Source organism: Acipenser ruthenus, chromosome 7, assembly GCF_902713425.1.
Source record: "Acipenser ruthenus chromosome 7, fAciRut3.2 maternal haplotype, whole genome shotgun sequence".
Taxonomy (NCBI): Eukaryota; Metazoa; Chordata; class Actinopteri; order Acipenseriformes; family Acipenseridae; genus Acipenser; species Acipenser ruthenus.
Window position 1 is genome coordinate 32,698,279 of NC_081195.1, and position 23,282 is coordinate 32,721,560.

At 37.2% G+C, this 23,282-nt stretch overlaps 1 protein-coding gene and 1 pseudogene across 1 annotated transcript in view; both read right to left on the minus strand.

Moving 5' to 3' along the window:
* Positions 1-7,256: 7,256 nt before the first annotated feature.
* Positions 7,257-10,523, minus strand: LOC117414547 (galanin receptor 2b-like; annotated as a pseudogene).
* Positions 10,524-12,064: 1,541 nt separating this feature from the next.
* LOC117414548 (parathyroid hormone-related protein-like) overlaps positions 12,065-23,282 on the minus strand; it is a 44,438-nt gene continuing 33,220 nt past the window's right edge. The window contains exons 2-3 of the mRNA XM_034024319.2: positions 16,572-16,982; positions 12,065-12,229 (exon numbers count right to left, since the gene is read on the minus strand). Coding sequence (XP_033880210.1) covers positions 16,577-16,982 — 406 coding nt within the window. The 3' untranslated portion in view covers positions 12,065-12,229; positions 16,572-16,576. The remainder of the gene's footprint in view (positions 12,230-16,571; positions 16,983-23,282) is intronic.

Here is a 23,282-nt window from a genome sequence, read left to right on the forward strand (position 1 = left end):
TGTCATTATGCTGCAGATTACATTTGTAACATCTTGTCTTTAAAATCTAATCAGGCAAAGCACTGAAATTGAAACACAAAGCAAGAAGGCATAACATTGAATATTTCTCATACTATAGTGACCACTGTCCCTGTAAAAGAAATAAGTTGAATTTGAATTATGCATCCTGACAATAATGCATTTAAAAATAAAAACACTCTCAACATTTTGTATCTTTCAAATTACCGTTACATTCTTACTTATAACAAAATCTGGAAAATTGGTCTTTGCATGCTTTATAGCATGTGCCCTGTGCCATACAACCTATAGTGAGACCCCAGATTCAGATTTTTAGTGTTGAACTCGAATGAAAGAGTAGGATCTATCCATAGTCCTTATTTAAACTCACTGACTGTTTCCATTAGCAACCCAGAATCAAAACAAATTCCCATTTCCTGGAATGAGGGCTAATGGCATGCAGCCAGGTATTTGTTTCTCTTCTGATCCCCTGCTCTTTTTTCCTTTAGACAAGAACATGAACAGGAACTGCCCCAGCTCTTATACCTGGTTCGTATTCCAGGCACGTGAGGTCCACATCCGCAAACAGCAGATGGCGGCTAAACCCATGAGGTTGAGCCCAAGAAGAAGACAAGCCAGACAGATGACATGTTCACGGTACAATCCTACAACATCAGCACAGAGGAATGGCTCTACCTGAAAGAGAACACTTCCAAGTCAGGACTCAACTTGACCTGCACCCTACACAAAGATGGCATCTACATCATGAGCAGAGACATTGCCTTGCCCACCAGCCTTGAACACAGAGTGTTCCTCAAGTACAACATATTCTGTGACGTGTGGGAATCCTTCCGGAGATTTCCGGCATTCGGGCAAAATATGTTGCTTTGTTCTCTATACCTACCTAACATAATTTAGGTGTATTTATTAGTGAATCTGACATGATGTTTTATCACCGCTATAGTCACTGTGGTGCTACAAAGGTTTGTTTACATGTCTTAATAAATTGGTTACATGTAATGCATTACCATTGCGCTACCTAGGTGTCATTTGGCCCATCAATGCTCTGGTTCTTAGCAGCTGACTGATCCCTGAACTTTGTCTTGTTGGTTCTTAAAGCATCTCAGTGATTCAGCATTGACGGCTTGGCAACTCATTCTGTACTCAAACCACTTTGTAAAAAAGTGCCCCCTCTCTTCTAAGTCTTTCTTCACTCAATTTCCAGCTGTGTCCTTTGGTCTTGGTCTCTGTTAACTTTGGGTTAACTTTGTCAGGGTTAACTTTGTCAACTTATTTTTGAATTTCAACTAGGGATGCAATCAGTTTTTTTATCCAATAGTTTTTCAGTAAAACCAAAATGAAAGACTAAAACCAAAAAATTGGACTCAATTTGTGCAACCAATGGAGATGGACATACCAATATTACAAACGTGACGTTTTTTTTTTAATTTAACTGTGACAAATAAACTGAATACAGTGTTATTGCATCACTCATACGAATGTATTACACAACTAGACACAATGTTGAAAGAATAAATAATGTATTACATTTTTTGCATTCAACTTTTGTATTTATTATTTTCCTCATACCCCCATTGTTGGCAAATCAAGTCTGTGTAGAACTACAGCTCATGTTTAAGCACTATGTTGGCTTCAAAGTGACTGATATTTGGCAGCATTTTCTGATGAGGAAACATTTCTTATTTAAAATGTCGTAGATTTATGTCAGCAAAAAACTAATGCTAGAACTCAGACCTGCCGCCAACCCCCAAAAACATACACAAAGTTCTCGTTTAATGTGCTTGTTTGCCTCTTGCACAATATGCTGAATGTAGCAACAACATAATGAGACCAACAAAACGAATTTCAATACATGCACAGTAAATGACCCGTTCAGAGAAGCATCTAATTGAAAGTAGCTTCCAGATAGTTGCACTTTCCCAGAGTGCTATTTCTCAAACTAGCATCCCCTTTGCTTGTTTTGCAGCTTCATCCAGTTTAAAAATGGTTCGGTACCTCAACTAACATTTTCTTTTCTTTCAATTATGTTGCATTTGCCTGTTTTAGTCAGTTCGGCATCATTACACATTTTTGTTATTAAGTCTAAATTAGGTCTATACAGAGTAATTTAACAGGCGCGACTAAACATTTTTTTTAACTCAAAAACTTCCAGCTTCAGCCCTTCACTTAGGATGCATTTTTTTAAACAAAAGTTCAGTAGGGTTTGCATATGCTTGCTCGTACTAGCACCAGCACCAGCACCAGCACCAGCACCAGCACCTTTCATCAACAAACCTAAAAAGAATGAAGCCATGCTTATGCTACTGAGGGCTGTCATAATCAACCAGGTAAGTCTTGAAATAACTTTTGATCTATAGTAACATTATTAAGGGGTGTTAATATGAACCATCCACATGCAGAAAAGTCAGTGATGAATTCTTGAAAATGCTGCCAGCGTATTGCTGAGACCGCCAATGCTTTTTCAAGTTTTGGTTTCGGTTTGGTTTTCAGTTTGGTTTTACCTTTTGTTGGTATCGTTAAGTTTGGAATTTTCAGTTTGGGAAAATCTTAACTGTTGCATCCCTATTTCAACTTCTTCAACTTATCGAACAATAAGTTAGTAAAACTAAAGGAACATCTTAGTTCAGTGTTGGACATTAGAAATAGAGTTGAAACATATTCTGCACGAGGTTGAGACCAAAACACACCATTGTACAGTCATATCATTATTGTCTTTACCAGAAATTATGTTAGCATAGTGGCTGTCTATGTTCTTTCAATCTCTACAAAAGCTTTCAGTTATCTGTCCCATTGTTCAAGTGATTGTAGCTAACAAAATAATAATTGTACATTTTATGCACTTTTATTTGTTATATAGGTCTCAAAAGTGCAGTTTTTAAAGAAACACATGTTTTAATAAACATGTATTTTTATTTTAAAACATGTCTGGTACTACAGTGGTTAAAAAAACCTGTTTGCAAGCCATGCTTTCAGATAGTGTTGCATTTTCTTGGCCCCCACCCCTTCAGCAACTTGTCCTGTAATTAACCAACCAGATGCTTCCTCTATTGACTCACATGCTTTCAGCCAGTAACATGCTTTGACCCAGAAGACACTGCTGAGCTGAAATGACCTTGCAACTGCAAGCGTAACAGATTTCTTGAGCGGAAACCATGGAAACAGAACTTTCTTGACCCTAATTGTTTTAAATTAAATATTTTCTATCCCATGAGTTTCTTTCGGGACTGCACAGTTTGAGATCTATGTAGCTAATGGAACTGCAAAACAAATCACTTTTGTGTATGTGTATTGTGTTTACATGCTATAGAACATGCCATTCCTCTAGAATTCCCCGTTTACACATAACTTTGGTAGTACGATTAATAGTGAATCCCGCTAATTAACATGCATGGGCAGAAGTTCCATGTAAACAAATTAGGTTCGGTTTTTTGTTTTGGGGAATTCCATCAGAAGTGTACAGATGTTGGTTCAGAGATGTTGGGTATTCCTGAAAAACTTTTTTTTTTTTTAACTAATTTTGACAAAATAGTAATTTGATGGCCAATTCATCTCAGAAGAATCTTAAATTTAAAACAATATTCTCCTATTATGGGGGCGACATCACAGGCTTACTTATAGCAGAGCTATCATTTTGATTTAATTCAGGCCTTAAAGTCAATATTTACAAAAAGGATTTTGTTTCATTTTCCCCCACCTTTTTTAAAAAGATAATTCGATTAGAATTACACTCTCTGATCTGATTTGCTTTTCTCTGTATTTTTTAAGAAAACATGGAATTGGCCTCCTGGGGTGTAGAGCTTGGAGAAATAAAACAAACCCAGCAAACCTGCTGAAATCTCTTCTCCTTAGTTTTCTTCTTTTCTTGTGCTTGATACAATACACAAAAATATGGTAGGAAAATATGCATACACCATAAGAGAAACCCTTGTTCAATGACAATAAGAGCCCCATTCTGATGTGGATCAGCTCACATCAAGTTGAGGAGGATAAAGTAATTGTGGCTAACAACAAAATCCATTAATCTTACCCATTTTGCACTTTCATTAGTTACAAAGGTCTCACATGTGCAGTTTTTAAATACAGGTGATAGAACATGATATCTGATACTACTCTAGATTAAAGAAATTTCTGTTTGCAAGTCATTTCACCCCAGCAATGTCTTCTCTGTCAAAGCATGTTACTGGCTGGCATGTTACTGGTTATCAGTCATTAGGTGAAGCAGCTGATTGGTCAAAGGGGATGGAGACAATTTCACCCTGCAAGTGAAATGACCCAGGAAGGACAAGACATTCTAAAAGTCTATGGCGTGCAAACAGATTTCTAACCTAGTGTAATTCCAGAAATCGTGTTTAAAATGAAAATTCATGTTTGCTAAAATGTGTTTCTTTCAAAACGGCATATTACATTTCAATTGCTTTTCTTATATATATATATGACTATTTTAAGAAGAATTCAGTGGAATTATTGATTAGAGTTCACAAAAAAACAATTTACTTTATCTCTATTTGCATTTTCTCTAGTGCACTTACATTCATTAGATATGTTTCAAATTTGCAGTTTTGAAAGAAACTGCATATTTTTTAGCAAACATGTATTTGAATGTAATAAACATGATATCTGGTGCTACACTAGGTTAAATAAATCTCTGTTGGCAAGCCATACTTTTAAATGGTCTTCCTGGGTCATTTCATTATCCCCACCACATCACTGTTTTTATTTCCTGTCAATAATCAATCAGCTGATTCTCCTATTGACTGATATCCTTTGAGCTTTGTGTGCACACCAATTCTTCCCTCAGCAACCACACTGAAAAAAGCAATGTAACGGGATTGATTCAAATACAAACACAGAAGTTTCTGTGTCTCTGTTGCTGTGTCTGCGGTTGCTACAGTATTTGTGCTACAAACCAATCTGCCTTCATTCTGTCACACAGATGTCCATTTGTTTTTCATACAAACATTCAATGGTTTTTGCAATAAAACTGACTGGAACCATTGAGATAGCTCTTGAATGTTGCCAGACATGACATTAAAGCAGTAAGGCCTGAAGTTGACATAATCCAAACATCGATTTCAGTTGCTCAGGAAATGTTACTTGGTGTATTTTGACTTAAAAAAATATTAAAGTGTGTGTCCTTGTTTTTTATAAAAATATTTAGAGTGTCCAATTATGTTCCCTCATCGCAGTAATTCCCCACAAACTGAAAGTCAGCGGGTGGCCTTCAGTCGCACGCCAAAGCCTTTGCTTCTTTACACCCCGGAGTCCCAACTGGTTTTGCCTCCCTAACCCACAGAAGCACCAGAGCCAGCACACCCTGTGGAATTCCAAGCAAAGATCATCAACTTTGCAAAGCCAGAAAGCAAAGCAGTACTTCCTCAACAGTATGACTCATCGTGCAAACCATGCGGTGGTACTTTTACCAGGTGAGCCACACTATGGGCTCGATATTTCTAGATATTTGATCCGTATCGTCATTGGAAAACCTCCAAATAAAGTTACTAAACCAGAAATAAACACAACTAAGACCTTTAATTTAGGGGCTTGAAGTCGTTAAGTTGTTTCTATATCTTTTTAGAATTGTTTTTTTTTTCCTTTCAGAGAAAAAATTGCTAAATAAATAGAATTTATCCCTATTAATCAATAAAAGATTGTAAAGCTTTGAAAATATGCCCGTATTTTTGCTTTGCTAGCTGTCACCAACAATGACATGGGCAGCCACTAATGCTTATTTGTATTTTAGGGTATCCTAGTTCTTCGCTATTCAGCACTGTAACAGGGGAGATCTGGACTGACTATCTGGCACATGCGTGGTACTGCAGGAAGAGGGCAGCAGTCTCATAGGATCCGCCTGTCAGTCATGGTGATGACACGGAGATGTGGAGAAGAGGGTGTGTGTTGGCTTTCCCGCTCTCTGAGTGGCTGAGAGGTGGGCCTTGGGAGATTGCTCGACCCATAAGAACTGCGCTTGGTTGTGCATTTGGGTGATCATGTTGGGGAATATACAGTGATGCTGACAGAAAACATCAGTGTAAAACAAGGAACAGGCAAGCCCGGCTGGGGGAGACAGTCTGCCTTAAAATAATTTAAAGAAAAATAAAAGAAATAATTACGTACCCAAGGGGACGTATTTAGCTATACGGGGAACTCTGGTCACCCCAGTTTATAGGATAACTGAGCGTAGGTCGGAGGCCCGTTCTGACCGGCTTAGCGTCAGTGGGGGCACTGCGTATGCAGCACTTTTGTTTTGTAGTTTTATTACTGTGTTTTATTTTCCTTTGGTTTTCATTATTAGTTTGAGCACCTGTGAGTGCGCCAGTTTGTTTTACTGTTTACTGGTATTGGTATTCCTGTGGTCCTGTGTACCGTTGCCGGTACTCAGGCCATGGACAACAGCGCCCTCTGCGGGCTAAAAGAAAAATATCCCAAAAGTAATAAAACTGGACACCAGTGCGGTGTTTCAAATAAAACTTCTGTCTCCTGTGTGTGTCAGTGAATTGCCCACCACCCTTCCACAAGCACCTTTACAAGTCTTTTAGTAGCAAAGCTGGTAATGGCAATGAAAAATATAATAAATATTACTGCTGCTGAAAACTATTAGGATACTGGGTTTACTACCTTACCATTGGGGTGGAAAGAAAACACAAAGGATACAGACAAAAATATACTAGATACATATAGCAATTTTAAAATGGCAGGACTTTATTAGAAGGTACGTTGGACAACTCATGTTTTAATGCAGAAAGTTAGGATGTAAAGAGCACCCTATAAAGAAAGTACATAGAAGTAATTGTACAGCCTTTGAATCAAAGTCTCTGTTTTATTTACAGTCATAAGTTGACTCTACAAAATTTTGCTTAATACCAGTTAATACCTGCTAACAGTTATGTTTTTACAGCATAGAGAATTTAACAGGCAAATACACAAATGCTTCCAAGACAATGCAATGCTTTCTTCATACTACAAAAGGCTTTAGAAGCTCAAGGCATCTTTACACAGGTTACAGTATATTAAAATGATTAATGATTTTAACGACTGAAGACATTGAAGCTATTCACTCGGTAGTTATGCTTCTGATCATAGAACATACATACATGTCTGTAGAATACATGAGTTAGATACTGTGGTGTAAATGGAACCATTTTCAAGTTCTAGTTGCACTGTATTACTTAACCTAAAGGCTTCGTAGTACTAAGTTTAATAAATAGTGTGGTACTGTCCATAAATCTTTTTTGGTGTGCTCAGTTGGTCTGCAAGCTCTCTGTCACGCTAATGATGTGAGGCTGCACTTTGGTTTTGTTGCAGTTCAGAAGGCATCTGACCCTTTTGTGCCGATACCGCTTGGACAGCAGGACATACAGCACCGGGTTTACACAAGGGTGTAGATTCTGGAGGACGGTGCAGATGAAGTAGAACATGTCCCAGGCTGGTCTGTGGCGGTACAGTCCTAGATAGATGCACAGCTCCAGCACGTAGCCTGGAAGCCTGCATACTGAGAAGGTGGCGGCAGCAAGGAAGATCAAGATGGGCTGTTCCTGGAGCTGGCCAGGGACACCATGGGACTCTTGTGGAGGAAGAGAGCCTGGCGGATGTAGTTGAAGGCAATCGCCAGCATGGGCAGCAAATAATAGAGAGTAAACAGGCTCAAGATCAACTGGTAGTGGTGTTCCTGGATGGTGGGCAGACAGTAGGTGTTCTTGATGGCTGCTGTCTCTTTGGTGGCGAAGATCTGGAGGGGGAAACTAATGAAGAAGCTCAAAGCCCAGACCAGGACCAACATGAAGATGACCAGGTTCATCTCAGGGGGCCGATGGGGTTTAATGATGATCATGGCCCTAGCGATGGAGACGGCACAAAGGGAATAGGTGCTGGCTGCCAGAGAGAAGGCTAGGATGAACTGGTGGATCTTGCAGAAGGTGTTCCCCAGTGACCAGTTGTAGCTGACGGCAGACTGGAGCGTGAAGGGCACTAGCAGCAGGGTAAGGAAGTCTGCCAGTGCCATGCTCAACAGGAGCAAGTCGAGGCAGTTCTTGAGGAAGGAGTTGTATCTGGCGAAGAGCAGGAACACCAGAAGGTTGACGCAGAACCCAATCCCCAAGATCACACCGCAGGTACAAGCGAATATGAGCTCCTAGTCAATGACAAGACTCTGCATGATCACTGTAGTTTTTTTGCCTCTTTACTGTATCTATCAGGTGAAATTAAACACTATTTGTCAAACAAAGTTTTGCTATTATTTATTATTTATTTCTGAGCAGACACCCTTATCCAGGACGACTTACAATTGTTACAAGATATCACATTATTTTTACATACAATTATATTTTTTTACACATTATTTTTACATACAATTACCCATTTATACAGTTGGGTTTTTACTGGAGCAATCCAGGTAAAGTACCTTGCTCAAGGGTACAGCAGCAGTGTCCTCCATCTGGGATTGAACCCACGACCCTCCGGTCAAGAGTCCAGAGCCCTAACCACTACTCCACACTGCTATCCCAGTGATGGTCCAATAGATTTATATTAAATATTCCTAGCATTCACCGGGGAGCAGAATAAACTATACTAAACCATACTAAAAAAGATAAACATAGTCCACTTTAAAACTGAAACAAATTGCAGGCACTGCTCAAAGTGGTTTCTGTGTCTCAAGATACTGATTTAACATAAATGCAGATGGTAAAATAGCCACCTCAGCTACATTTCCATACAAGTCTTACAAGATATTCAGCTGGTATCCAGTTTCCATTTCTACATTTGCAAAAAACAAATAAACTATTTCCATAAAAAAGAAAGAAAAACTGTATACTAAATACCAGTAAGGGTTTTCTGCTGAAAATTCCCAGTGATTCAAAACCAAACCATTTCATCCCTTTATAGTGATAAACGTCTTCTGTAGATCCACAGAGCTAAAGGTTTTATCCTGTAATTTTACAACAGGTTATGTGAGTGATTCCTTTTAGCACAGTATTGCATCAGAAAGGTAAACACTGTGCATCATTTGCAAATCACTCATGCACCACTGAAACTAAAGCACCAGCATCGTTTCCAGACTTTAATGAAGAAGTCCACAAACTCAAACTGCTTTGTGAGCTGAAATTGCAGGCCTATATTCATCTCAAAGGAATGACAGCAAAACTAGGCTATACCCTGTTTAACGTTTATACCTATGGGAAAAGCAATAATGAAAGCACAGTAAAGCAGGGACAAACTATTGTAAAACATTAACTATTGTAAAACCAGTAAGAGAAATGTAGGCTTTTGCTACAGCTGTCTCAGTTGTGTCAGTGATATTTTAATATTTCATTTGATATATCAAGAGAGATAGGCAATCAAAAAGTCAAACAAATATTGCTCTTGTTGTCCTTGTTGGATATTCATGACTTGGCATACTTGTAGGGAATGAGATAAACTAGGGAAAGCAAGTTGATTAGACTCAATAGCACTTTAATTTGCACCAATTGTATCCTGACTTCAGTAAATGACTGCACTGTTTAAATTTAAACACAGAAAAGGATTGTTTATCACAGTCTGTCAGTTTGCACCCCCCCTTCACAGATGATTCAGTCAATAAAATGCAGTTGAAACTAAATATTGTTGCCAAAACTAAAAAAAATGCCACCATATCACTCAGACATTTGCACCAGTAACAAGTAAAATGCATACACTGAGTATAACTCTATTAATGAGTAAGTAGCTTCACATGTCGTTTTAATAGTTTTTTCCCCCCTCACTATTGTAATTTATCAGTTATAGTTGAGCTTTTGCATCCTGTAACTCATAATTTATGGCAGTGTCAGGAATTCAAATAAAAAATGCAGTTTTGATTTTTTGAAGTCACCTCTAAACAAAGGGTACAGCTGCTAGCCACCATGAATGTTAAATACTAACATTATAGGGAGCTATAGGAGCTTGGGGGGCATCTTGCCCTTCCATGCAATACATAAAGCATTATTGGCAGAAAAGAAGCACATATTCATTTATATAGAGACGCACAGGCGTCACTGCTGCTTTACAGAATTCCAAATAGAGGTTCTTTTTGGCACAGAAAGACAGTCATACAAGATTATTAGGGGCTATATACTTTTAGCAATGTGTCTGCTACCATGATTATGCATTTGATTTGCAGATTACACATCTGAGACTTTGGCAATGACCGCTCTGCAGCTCTTTGGTGCGTAAGACTGGACATGCACTCAATACAATGCAATCAAGGCAGGGAGTCAATGAGGTGAGAAATATAATATCCATAATGTTCTGAAGTATAGCCTTAAAAGGACAATACATGTGTAAACTGTGTCATTAACTTTCAAAGCTGGTAGCCATTTAAGAGATAAATATGTCCACCTACCATAACACTGTCAATGTAGGGTTACCATGGGCGGTAAGGACAGCACAAATAGGATATGAGTAGTCTACAAGCGTTTAATAATTTACATTTTACAAATTCTAAACACATTTTCATATATACACTTTAATGTTGACTTTACCCCATCCATTTTCATGTCCGGTTTGTAACCTATAAAATATATTGATTAGAAGTATTTGATAAACAAAGTTTTCAATATAGTCTGTTTGATGAATCTGAAATTATTATTTCTTATGAGTGGTTTGCATCTTTTGGTATCCAGAGACACCCGTCCATCACTCCAGCCAAGTTAGAATAAAGGATGGTGGAAACTATCCTGACTACATATCCAGGGCTGACCTGTAGGGGAACTCTAGGGTATTGTCACAGCTATCCCAGTTGCTTCAGCACCATTCAAAATATTTTTCTGGCCAGTTCTAAACACTCTCACATGACTTACAAAACACATTTGTAACATCTGTTGATTTATTAGGAGTGCTTATAATAAACAGTTCCTAAGGTTTTGTGAAATGGGTCATAATGTGTACTGTATGTTTGAAACAGTGGGCTCTATTCATAGAGCTTTAACTCAAGAGTTGTTAAAATAATGCTTTTGTTTTTAATAAAATAAAGTTTGATTTCCATGAGACTGTTATTTACTGTTGCTAACGAAACCGCAAACAGTCCAGAACATTCTTAATTTATTATTAATAAAAACAGACTTTGAAAAAGCATTCTTTAAATAAGTAATGAATCAAAGTGTGAATAGAGCCCAATAAGTTGCATCGCTATGTCAATGCACTATTTAAAAAATATATGAATGTGAAGCACTTGATAATTTACAGTGTTGGGGAAGTTAAAAAACTTACAGTAACTTATTACTTTGAAAAAAATTGTAACTGGTTACAATTACAAATAGTTACTTCTCATGCACAGTTTACACTTTACAGAGATTTTTTTTTTTCGGTTTGTTCAGTCTGCAGCGTGAAATATTATTACCCAGCTATCGAACTCACTCGTTCCCTCCTATTTTTTATCAAGATGATATGAAAAGCTTGTTCATGTAACATGTAAGGTTTGGCTAACACTGCTGGAGCACTTTCTGATTTCCATGTTATGCATTAGTCATAGTCCATGTTACAATTTACTTTTTCATGTAGAATGTAATGCATTACCACATTTAATCTCTGAGACAGGAACCATTACAAGTACAAGTTACTGAAAAATGTAATCAGATTACATGAGTTACATGTTATGCGTTACTCCTCAACACTGGTAATTGAACACAAAAAACACAATCAAAACTACAATTTATTGTGTGTCAAAATCAGTTTTTTTGTAAAGTTGTTAGCGAAGCTGGAGAGAGACAGAAAAAGGATAATACTATTTTCATATTCATCAGTCAACCACAAAAAGAGAACACTTTATTATAAGTTCATTAACAAAAGTCATCTATCTATCTATCTATATATAATATATATATATATATATATATATATATATATATATATATATATATATATATATATATATATATATATATAAAGTGCATTAGGTTACAAAAATATAGGTCAGCAGCACCATTAACAAAATAAATACACCATTCAAACAAAATAAATATGGAAAATCTGACATTAATAATCAGCTTAGTTGTGGGGAAAAAAAAATATTCACAAAAAAGACCAAAATCTGCAGCTCAATGGAGCAATGCAAAAGTTTTTATTAATATCATAATTAATATTCTGGTGCATTTCAAATATGTACAGATAATAAATATTTTCCCTAATACTTTACATATGGTCAGTAATTACAGAAGACTGCAACAGGTTTCTTGAGGTCTCCCAACGAAATATACTCAAATACCTAAAAAAAAAAAAAAAAGAAAAAATGCAATACATTTTTACTCTGGTATTTTCCAAACAAATATCTCCCTATACAGTAAAATATATTAATGTAAACCTTGATTATCTGTCAGAGAGTAATTTAAACATGTTTGTCACAGAAAATACCATGGTTAACCATGTCAAACCTTCTGTAGAAGTATGGGCACATTTACTGTGCAAAGGGTAAGGGTCTATACGAGGGGAATTGTGCCAAAAAGTGATGACCAAAAATGAAATATTTCCTCTGGAAGCAGTTTTAATTTTAATGCCATAGGGTATATTTGCAGAAATAAATGTTTCTATAACGTTTCTTGTATTGTAACACTTGAAATGTATTTGCTTACGATTGTAAGTCACCCTGGATAAGGGCGTCTGCTAAGAAATAAATAATAATAATAATAATAATAATAATAATAATAATAATAATAATAATAATATAACCACATTCTTCCCCCCCATATAAAATCTTTTGTTGGACCATTTGTTCATTTTAAATAGTTTTTAACGTAAGCACAACTTTTAAACAATATCAGTCTCCAGTATATTGTTTATAATTATGATGTGATTAATATTACAAGATGATACTTTATAGGTGGCATTCATATTCAAAACTGATGCAAAGCAAGAACATTTTACTTAAAATAAGCAATACTGCACAAGGATTCAATAACCATGAAAAAAATAAGAATGTGATAATAGACAGCTTAATTTCTGTAGATCTACCTGATGGTAGTTGTCCTTTACCATGGTACACTTTTAAAAGAACAATACCACTGAAACTCAGTCCAGTTAAGGCTGTTTCATTATAAAACACATATGGTAGTTTTTTTGGAGATCAAACCTAGAGATTACGCTTAGGTGGAGACATTTTAGGTCCCATCACCAAACATCAACTACCAGTGTGGATTTATCATGAAAACACTAATGTCCATTTACATTAGAATGGATACAGATGTCATAATATCAGCGTATTACCTGATATAAACCCTAACAGAACCATTGGCAGACCATATCATTACCAACAGTTCATTTAAAATATCAAATATTGCACAGTGGTGCGGATACAGCAGCACACTGTCCTCATACTAGTACTATTACAAGGGCCAAAATTCAGACGCACTTCTTAATAAAAATAGAGTCGGTGTCGCTGTAAGTCTGCAGTGGTGGTAAAGATTATGAAGAGCCCAGAGACTTGGGAATTAATGTGCGCACATAACAAGGCATGAAATGCGTTTTTATTTGCGTCAAAGCAACGTATAAAAGGCCTAAATAAATAACTACAAGTATGATTTTAACCAAGGCCCTTGCCTCGGGTGCTACGGTTCATAAGAACATAAGAACATAAGAAAGTTTATAAACGAGAGGAGGCCATTCAGCCCATCTTGCTCGTTTGGTTGTTAGTAGCTTATTGATCCCAGAATCTCATCAAGCAGCTTCTTGAAGGATCCCAGGGTGTCAGCTTCAACAACATTACTGGGGTGTTGGTTCCAGACCCTCACAATTCTCTGTGTAAAAAAGTGCCTCCTATTTTCTGTTCTGAATGCCCCTTTATCTAATCTCCATTTATGACCCCTGGTCCTTGTTTCTTTTTTCAAGTCAAAGAAGTCCCCCGGGTTGACATTGTCTATACCTTTTAGGATTTTGAATGTTTGAATCAGATCGCCGCGTAGTCTTCTTTGTTCAAGACTGAATAGATTCAATTCTTTTAGCCTGTCTGCATACGACATGCCTTTTAAACCCGGGATAATTCTGTTCGCTCTTCTTTGCACTCTTTCTAGAGCAGCAATATCCTTTTTGTAACGAGGTGACCAGAACTGAACACAATATTCTAGGTGAGGTCTTACTAATGCATTGTAGAGTTTTAACATTACTTCCCTTGATTTAAATTCTCACAATATATCCAAGCATCTTGTTAGCCTTTTTTAGAGCTTCCCCACATTGTCTAGATGAAGACATTTCTGAGTCAACATAAACTCCTAGGTCTTTTTCATAGTTCCCTTCTTCAATTTCACTATCTCCCATAAGATATTTATAATGCACATTTTTATTGCCCGCATGCAATACTTTACACTTTTCTCTATTAAATGTCATTTGCCGTGTGTCTGCCCAATTTTGAATGCTGTCTAGATCATTTTGAATGACCTTTGCTGCTTCAACAGTGTCTGCCACTCCTCCTATTTTTGTGTCGTCTGCAAATTTAACGAGTTTTCTTACTATATCAGAGTCTAAATCATTAATGTAGATTAGGAATAACAGAGGACCTAATACTGATCCCTGTGGTACACCACTGGTTACCTCAATCCATTTTGAGGTTTCTCCTCTAATCAGTACTTTCTGTTTTCTACCTGTTAACCACTCCCTAATCCATGTGCATGCATTTCCTTGAATCCCTACTGCGTTCAGTTTGAGAATTAATCTTTTATGCAGGACTTTGTCAAAAGCTTTCTGGAAATCTAAATAAACCATGTTGTATGCTTTGCAATTATCCATTTTCAATGTTGCATCCTCAAAAAAGTCAAGTAGGTTAGTTAGACTCAAAAAGTCAAGTAGGTTATATGTTTATCGTACTTATGCAGGTTCAAATATCAAAATAAGACCCAAGTGATACTACTCTACCATCTCAGCTGCTACTATTGTCCACTAGGATACAAAAGTTGTAGTGTCAGTGCATTGGTTAGCATTTTTTAACCCATGCCCATGCATTGGTTTAATATACTTTGTTACATTTTACCATGCAGACTTCTATAAGGGGTGAACTAGAATTGATGTTAAACTTTCAGTTTGTGGCTTTAGTGTATAGAGCATCAGCACTGTTGCAAGTGTATTCTATTGGAATTTAAATCTGTCTTGAAGTGTGATTCAAACACATTTTCAGTCATACTGGCCCACATACATGTATTATGATTCTGACCATTTTCACTGATACAATCATTAAGTATCTGAGCAAGGGGAGAGCACCAGTGTTTAAACAAATTACACGCAACCACAAGCTGAACTGCTTTACCAATAAAATCAATTCCTGAGGTTTTAGGATTGGAATTGGGTTTGAATCTTAGCCTTTGTTTATGTTGGATCTTAAAATATATTCTTATGACTTACATGGAGCTAATACCGTTTTGTCCCAGAAGATGGTGCTGTTGTAAAACTAAAGCTGCTCAAGAAACTGGATCAGTCAAAGCAAAAAAAGAAAAAAAGACACATTGCTGATGAGAATTGCCACACACATATTTCTCTATAATGTAAAATATGTGCATGCAGTGCTTACTATATGTAAAACCCCCATGAGTTATAGTTTGGTCCTGTATGACAGTATTAAAACTGTTTACTACATTTGAACTCATTCAAACGTCTGAAACAATACTGTGCCTCCATATCTGGTTCAAATTATGATACTGTGCAAGGCTGCTGCAGGATTCTCGTCCTTGTTTTAAAGACATTTGAATTTTGGGCTGTGAGGATTCGTGGAGTACAAAGACTTCCTGCAGATGGTTATAATTATGCAAATGAGAATCATACCACAGTAACAGACAGCAGCTTGACAATGCAAGGCAAGCATTCCGGGATGATCACCTAATACCAAAAACCAAAAGGTGTTGTTAGCCTTACCTTTCTTTGCTAAACCTTTTTATTTCTAATAAAAATGGTTAACTTTGCAACATCACAGAAGGTACAACCCAATAGAACACCATAAATATTAGACTCTCTATAATTGATATAGAGTCATTCACCTGTCCCACAATTTCAGTAAAGCAGGGTGACATACCAGCACTTATTCTAAAAGTTTTTTATTCAAGCATTTTATTGGGTTATTAAAAGTCATAATATTACAATTTTGCATTTGTTATCTAGGGGTGTGCACCTCTCCCTGAACATTCAGAGAGAATGTTCCCTTTTAAATTAGTAAAATATCTATTATTTTATACAAAACTAAACACCAAGCAACAGAGTAGTTAAATATAATGTCTTTTAACACTCTTTCTAAAAGTAAAGTGGAAAAAAGTCTTAAGTCTGGTTTCACAGACCCTGATTAGCTCTCATCTTGGACTATAGCACCTAATGTTATTTTAGTTAAGGTAGTCCAAGATTAGTACTAATCAGGGTCTGTGAAACCAGCCGTTATAGAGTCCACTATATGTGTAGTGAAGTTCTAAATAGGTGGGACTGACATGGAAGGGAGGACTGCTCTATAGTCATGTATCTTTAGAAGGAAATGTATGGAAACGTTTAACTGCACAGTGATGGACATTCAATGTCTTTCACACAAACCAGCCAAAAACAACCTTTACTAAACATTAATGTTCTGGCCATAGTCAGCAGCTTACCTTCATCAGAGCTCTCCCAGGCTGAAGTATGGGGCCCATTCCAGGTTGTATCCACTGCCAGGCTCCCGGAGACTTATTGAGCGCGCTCTCCTTTTCTTTTTGTCGTTTTCCCGGCGTTTCCCTGACCGGCCCTTCTTCTTCTTGCCATTGGCTTTGATGGGCTGGTCCTTGTAGATCTGCGATTTGTTGGTCTCCTGCGGCAGGTAAGTGCCCTCCTCCTCCACACCCAGGCCTATGGGGTAGTTCTTGGTGCTGTCCGCTGGCTTGGGGTTGGTGGTACGGCTGGGCAGCTCCCGGATCTCTGCAGTGTGCACCTCACCGAGAAGGTTCTGCAGCCAGATCCGCCTCTGCAGCTCCTGGAAGGACCGGCCCTTGTCATGCAATAACTGGTGCTCTGATACTGCTCTCCTCCTGAGGGGCAAGCCAGGAGAGAGATCAACTCACAAGCAAAGGTATTATAATAAGGATCCATAACGTCAAACATTCAATCCAAATTCTAAGATAAAACTGTAAGATTTTTCTGAATCGGGGCCGCCCAAACTATGGCCCGCGAGCCAAATTTGGCCCGTGGTCGTACTTGATTTGGCCTGCGGAAGGGTACAAATACAAAATTAATTTTGAATAAAGCACATTATTAGTATATTATTAGTATATAACACAAAAATGCTATTTGCTTGCTTCCGCTTTGAAAGTGGACGACAAAAAAATTAAAGTGTTTTTTTGTGAATGAGTGAGGTTTGTGTTTACAATAGCAGACGCAGTCAATGAGTTTTAACAGGGTGTACCTCAACTTTTATTTCGGCAGGTAAACAATATATACACAAAATAAACAGTACACAAAACAAAACCTAGTTCCGTTTTGGAACACAATGCTCTCTTTTTTCATAAACTTCTCGTAGCTTTTCATTTTCTTTTAACCACCAAGCCTCTCAATAGAATCTCTCTGACTGCTAATGTCACGTGTTGTCAGAGTGTGCAAGATCGCGCTGCGCATATGTGCATTGTGAGCGAGAGTACGATAGTTTCAAAATGGACAGTGGTTGGTCAAAAAAAAGAAAGTGGAGTACAGAAAAGAGGCAATTTCAAGACAAATGGGGTGAGTGCTATTTTTTTACCGAAGTTAAAGAAAGAGCTGTTTGTTTAATATGCCAAGAAGCCGTTGCTGTAATGAAGGAGTATAATATTAGACGACATTACGAAACAAAACATGCATCGTCATACTGCAAATATACAGGCCTCGCACGAAATGAGAAAGCAAGTGATCTGAAAAAGAAGTTACATGTCCAACAAGATGTGCTTATAAGGGGATCACAAGTGCAGGAAAATGTCACCCGTGTAAGCTATGGCATTGCCGAGTTAATTTGCAAGAGTGGTAAACCGTTTGCCACGGTCGAATTTGTGAAAGAATGCCTTACATTGCCTACCGAAAATATATGCCCAGCTAAGAAAGATCTCTTCTCAAACATCAGCCTATCAAGAAACACTGTCACTCGGCGCATTGAAGACATGTCCCATGACATTTCACAACAAGTGTATAGAAAAGCTAAAGATTTTTCAGAGTTCTCTCTTGCTCTTGACGAGAGCACTGATATATCCGGTACTGTGCAGCTTTTGATTTTCTTAAGGGGCATTAATGAAAAATTTGAAGTGACACAAGAATTGGCTGGGATGCAGAGCCTTCGTGGGCATACAAAGGGAGCTGATTTGTTTGAATGCGTGGCACGGGTAATTGATGAATATGGACTGGCATGGGAAAAGATTACCACTGATGGGGCACCGGCAATGGTTGGCAGCAGGAGTAGACTTGCCATCTTGTGTATCAACTGTATGACAACATTAAGGCCTTTGAACAGAAACTGCAGCTTCTTGAACGTCAACTAAAAGCTGGCAATCTCGTTCACTTTTCAAGCCTTAAAGAAGTGGACACTGGTACAAACAGCGCTGCACGTGAAAAAAATTCAGAGTATGCAGTATTCGTCAGAGACCTGTTGCAGGAATTTCAAAGCCGTTTTTCAGATTTTAGTGCAAGTGAAAATGATTTTTCATTATTTTCCCATCCATTTTCTTGCAAAGTGGACGATGTGCCAGAAGAACTTCAAATGCAGCTCATTGAATTGCAGTGTGACTCGGTTTTAAAAGAAAAATACAGCACTGTTCCCCTCCAAGACGTCTACAAATATGTTTATTTGGAGAAATACCCAGCCATAAGAAAGCACACTCAGAGGATGTTCTCTCTTTTTGGAAATACCTACATATGCAAACAAACGTTTAGTTTGATGAAACTGAACAAGTCTCGACTCAGAGGGAGCCTTAGCGATTCCCACTTGCAGGATGTGTTGCGCTTGTCCGTAAGCCAACTGAGACCAGACGTGGAGAAAATCATGAGGTCGAAGGAACAGTTTCATACATCTCATTGACAGGTATGTATCACTATTAAAATGAAATACTTATTCTTATAGTTATAACAATACTGCTACTTATATTAAAATACTGATGCTGATTGTGTTTTTTTTAATACTGGTATATGTAGTTTACATAGTAAAATAAAAACTTCATAAGAAATTATATTGTTGTTGTAATAGGATGAAGGTGGATAGATCCCTAGAAAAGTTGTGACGTGATCATTGTACATTACATGAGTGAAACGTAACCTCAGTGAACAATGAGACTTTCATAAAAAAAAAAAAAAAAATACCATGTTACACAGCTTGGTTCTCTCTAAACTAGTTGGATTCATTATTCATTTTAAAACTTTTTTTTTGATTAGCAGTGGGAAGTGTCAGACGTTTTCCAACGATTGGTTTCAAACACGTTAAGTGTTTTAGAATGCCCTATGAAAAGTTTGGAGATAAGAGGAGTGACAGAGAGTAATGGGGTGTGTGAATAATTGTCTATTTTACTTTATTAACGGGCTCCCCAGGATTAAAAAAGCTGGAGCAGCAAAGAAAGCAGCAACGTCAGTACGAGCTGGGACAGAGGCACAGCGTCACAGCACTAACTGCAGCCACTAGGAATACGGCTAAAAGACATTGGGGATTATATGTATATCTGTTATTTGTATCTTTATTATTTAAATATCTTGCAGAGTTTATATTGATGCAAAAGCTTAATGGAGTAAATATATAACCTTACACCTGCAAATGACAGTAGTAGTAATCCAATGTTATTGGTCTGAGCAAGTTCGAAAAGTGTTTGGCCCTCCGGTTTCAGTCTAACCTGCCAAATGGCCCACAAGGTATTAAAGTTTGGGCACCCTTGTTCTAAATAATTATTTATTGAACCCCTTGTCTGCTGAGGCTCTTTTGATGCTCTGTGCTACAAGAATTTTGTGATTTTGGAAGTTAAAGTTAAAGAGCACTGTTTTTTTATAAATATTTTTGCTTAGTGATATACAAACTGTAAGTTGAGATAAAATCTTAGTTCATAAGTAATACATCTACATTACTGCTGTATAAGGTATCAGATATCAGTTCACATATACAAATATGCACAGGGCCTAGAAGGTTATTAATTTAATAACAAAAATGATGATGAAATCAAATTCAGAATTTTTTGGATTGTATACACAATTTAATTCTCTTTCTTAAAAAAAAACATACATCACTGTAGTATTACTTACAGATTATGTAAGAAGTCTTAAAGGTATAAAACACCTGTTCTTAAAAATTGTATTTTTGTAATAAAATATTATGCATTATTAAAACCAGTAAAACAAATTGACATAGACCCTACTTAATACATAATACACTGTATTAAAATGAAAATGCTCAAATAGTGCTGTACGTGTGTAAATAGTTTAATTTTACATAAATAAAAGCACTTTATTCAAAAAGTAAAATGCATTGGTTTATAGAGAACTACGTTCTATAAGTTTCTATAATAGAATTTTCAAGATTACTAAAAGAATTTGCCAATATACTATATTTTCCCACCTATTATGAACTAGTTCTTCAGAAATAATATGTCCTGGCTCTGTTTTAACAGCTACATTTATTTCCAATTGTCTATTTTTACTTTACATATACTTAAGAACCTTTTAAAATATCAGTTTAAAATATGTTTTTAGGTTACTTTAAAACATATTAAAGGCAATTAGGTTTGACAATTTGGCATTGTAAAAAAGTAATCAGACTATTAAGGTATTGAATAACTTGTTCATCATAACTTTTTATTTAAAATCACATGTACTGTAGTTTCATTTTCTAAAATGTACACAGATTTTGAGCAATAACTATAATATTTTTAACCAAAGTTATAAAATAAAACAATTCTAAGCATCAATTTCATGATTATTTGTAATAGTAAAGGCACTGTTTGTCTAGCAGTAATATTGCATAAAACATTTTTCAAAGTTATTGACATAACCTTTAATCTTTTCAGAAAGATCCTGAATCTGCTTTGTCCAGGAAAGCAAGTGTTACTAGAGGAAATATCTGCAGTGACTGAACGATGTCGATCCACAGCCACACTTTTTAAAAGTGCTGGGAATGCCTATTCAGAGGTGTGCCTGGCTGAACCTGGATCTGAACCAGTACAGATTCAGAGAGACTGCATTACAAGATGGAGTTCAAGCTTGCCAGTGATTGAAAAGGTGATCCAGCAAGCACAGCAGTTAGACATTGCAGCCTTGAAATTAAACATTGCTGCTGAAGATCATGACTTTTCTGCTTTGAACTATGCAGACTATAGCACCCACCCCGATTTCATGTGCCCAGTACACCACCAAAGAACGAGATACCCTGATAAAAGTATATATTTTCTGAATCTGCACAAAATAAGGATTTTAGAAATAGGTAACATAACATCTCCCTTCAATGGTTTGTTACCCATAATCCTTATGGACCCCAAGATAATGTTGCCGCATGAAATAAAAACAAGTGTTTTTTACTACCTTTGGTTATGCTGGTTTGTTTTGAAGGTTTTTTTAGACCTTCCAGTACTCATAGGGGTAGTTTACAAGCAAAAACTGAAACGCGTGACAACACATCTCTCGCGCTTTTATGGTCATGACAGTTCTGCTTCCACGTTTACATGAGAGTTTATTTTAGAGAGAGAATTTAGTCATCCAAATGCAAACAACCTCATTAATAATAAAATAATGGGAGGGTTTATTTAAAAATCACCAAATGCGCTGAAAAGAGATGCTGCGCGATAAAGGATATCGTTCAAATAATGCATAGGGGTTTACATGAGGCTTTATGTGCTAGGCAGCGATGAAGAGAAGGTTACCCCCATCTGTCTAGAATGCAAAGGGCTTGCAGTTAAAACGGTTCGTGCTGCCAAGAAGAAGAAAATAATAATCGTTATTACTATTATTGTTGAGAATTAGTTGTTCTAGAAATGGTAGAAGTATCATGTGTACAAAAACCGACAGCACTCACCAATTCCCATTACTGCTTTTCTTATGTTTCTACTGATGTCCTTTCACACGCCCATATATATTAGTCTTAGCCAACTGCGTAACTGTTAATGTGCTAAACAAAAGGATTATGTGTTCAATAATCACACATATGTGTTAATGTGGAACAAATATATTAAAAACAACTCATGATGTGTTGGTTTCAAACACAAGTACTTTGTTGAAATATTAAAATTAATTCTGCAGAAAATGTGGAAACTTACACAAACGCTGTTAATATAATAAATACATAATTTGTGTGTATTTGCTAATTAGTTATAAGGGTATATAAAATCATAGGCCTACTTACAACGTAGTTGCGACAGAAATGGATGGATGGAGAAGACGCAGACAAACCCTGGCTAGATTGAGTCTTGTATGGGAAGAACTCCTTCAGTCCCATGCAATGGGTTTGCAGGAAAGGAATCGTATTGTGCGCAGAAATTCGGCGTACATGTAAAACAGAAGCTGCTAAACAATTCACATTTGGCATCCTTTAAATTAAAGTTGGTTTGTGCGCTGTAGCTTCTGTGGTGGAGGAGATAAAGCCATTTTACGCGTGTCAGGTAGGCTGTGTGCGTATAACCGGTATGTTATTGTTTTTCACAATTTATTTGTTTGATTCACATGTAAAGGAGAGTTTGTGAAACAATTCACAATTGGTCTTCTTCACATTAAAGTTGGTTTGGACGCTCTAGCTACTGTGGTTGAGGAGATAAAGCCCTTTTCATTCATGTCGGGTTAGCCTGAGTCGAATATCAAACGAATATCAAACGTCAAGCCAAATTTGCCGCGGTAGCATATTTTAGTTTAGAAAAGTAAATGATGGCTGGTGCAGTTACCATATTGTATTGATGGGGCTGGTATTTCACAGGACGTGTGGAATGATGAGGAATCCAGCAAATGGTCCGATGCCACTGCCACTGGCCGGTCACCCATTAACCGGTGCATTTCCGAAATTGGGACCTCGAGCTTCGACCGCAGGACTGCAGGCGTTTTCTCTCCTGCAGGTACAGATATTTCAGTTTCTTGAATTTATCTCGTACCTGCAGGAGCGTTCTATTTATACCAAGTTCAACCAGAGCACTGGTAATACTGGTGAAAATGGTGGCATTTCTTTGGTGAGGTCGATCCAGTTCATCCATAACCCCCAGGTCCGCAATAATTTGGAGGGGGGAACGAGTTTCCTCATCCGTCCAGCGGACCTGGTGTTGCTGCTGTCAGAAGGGGTGGAAGCTTGAAACATCCTGCAGGAAAAAAAGCTACATTATTCGTAGTATTATTATTATAATAATCATGCTGGTCATAACAAT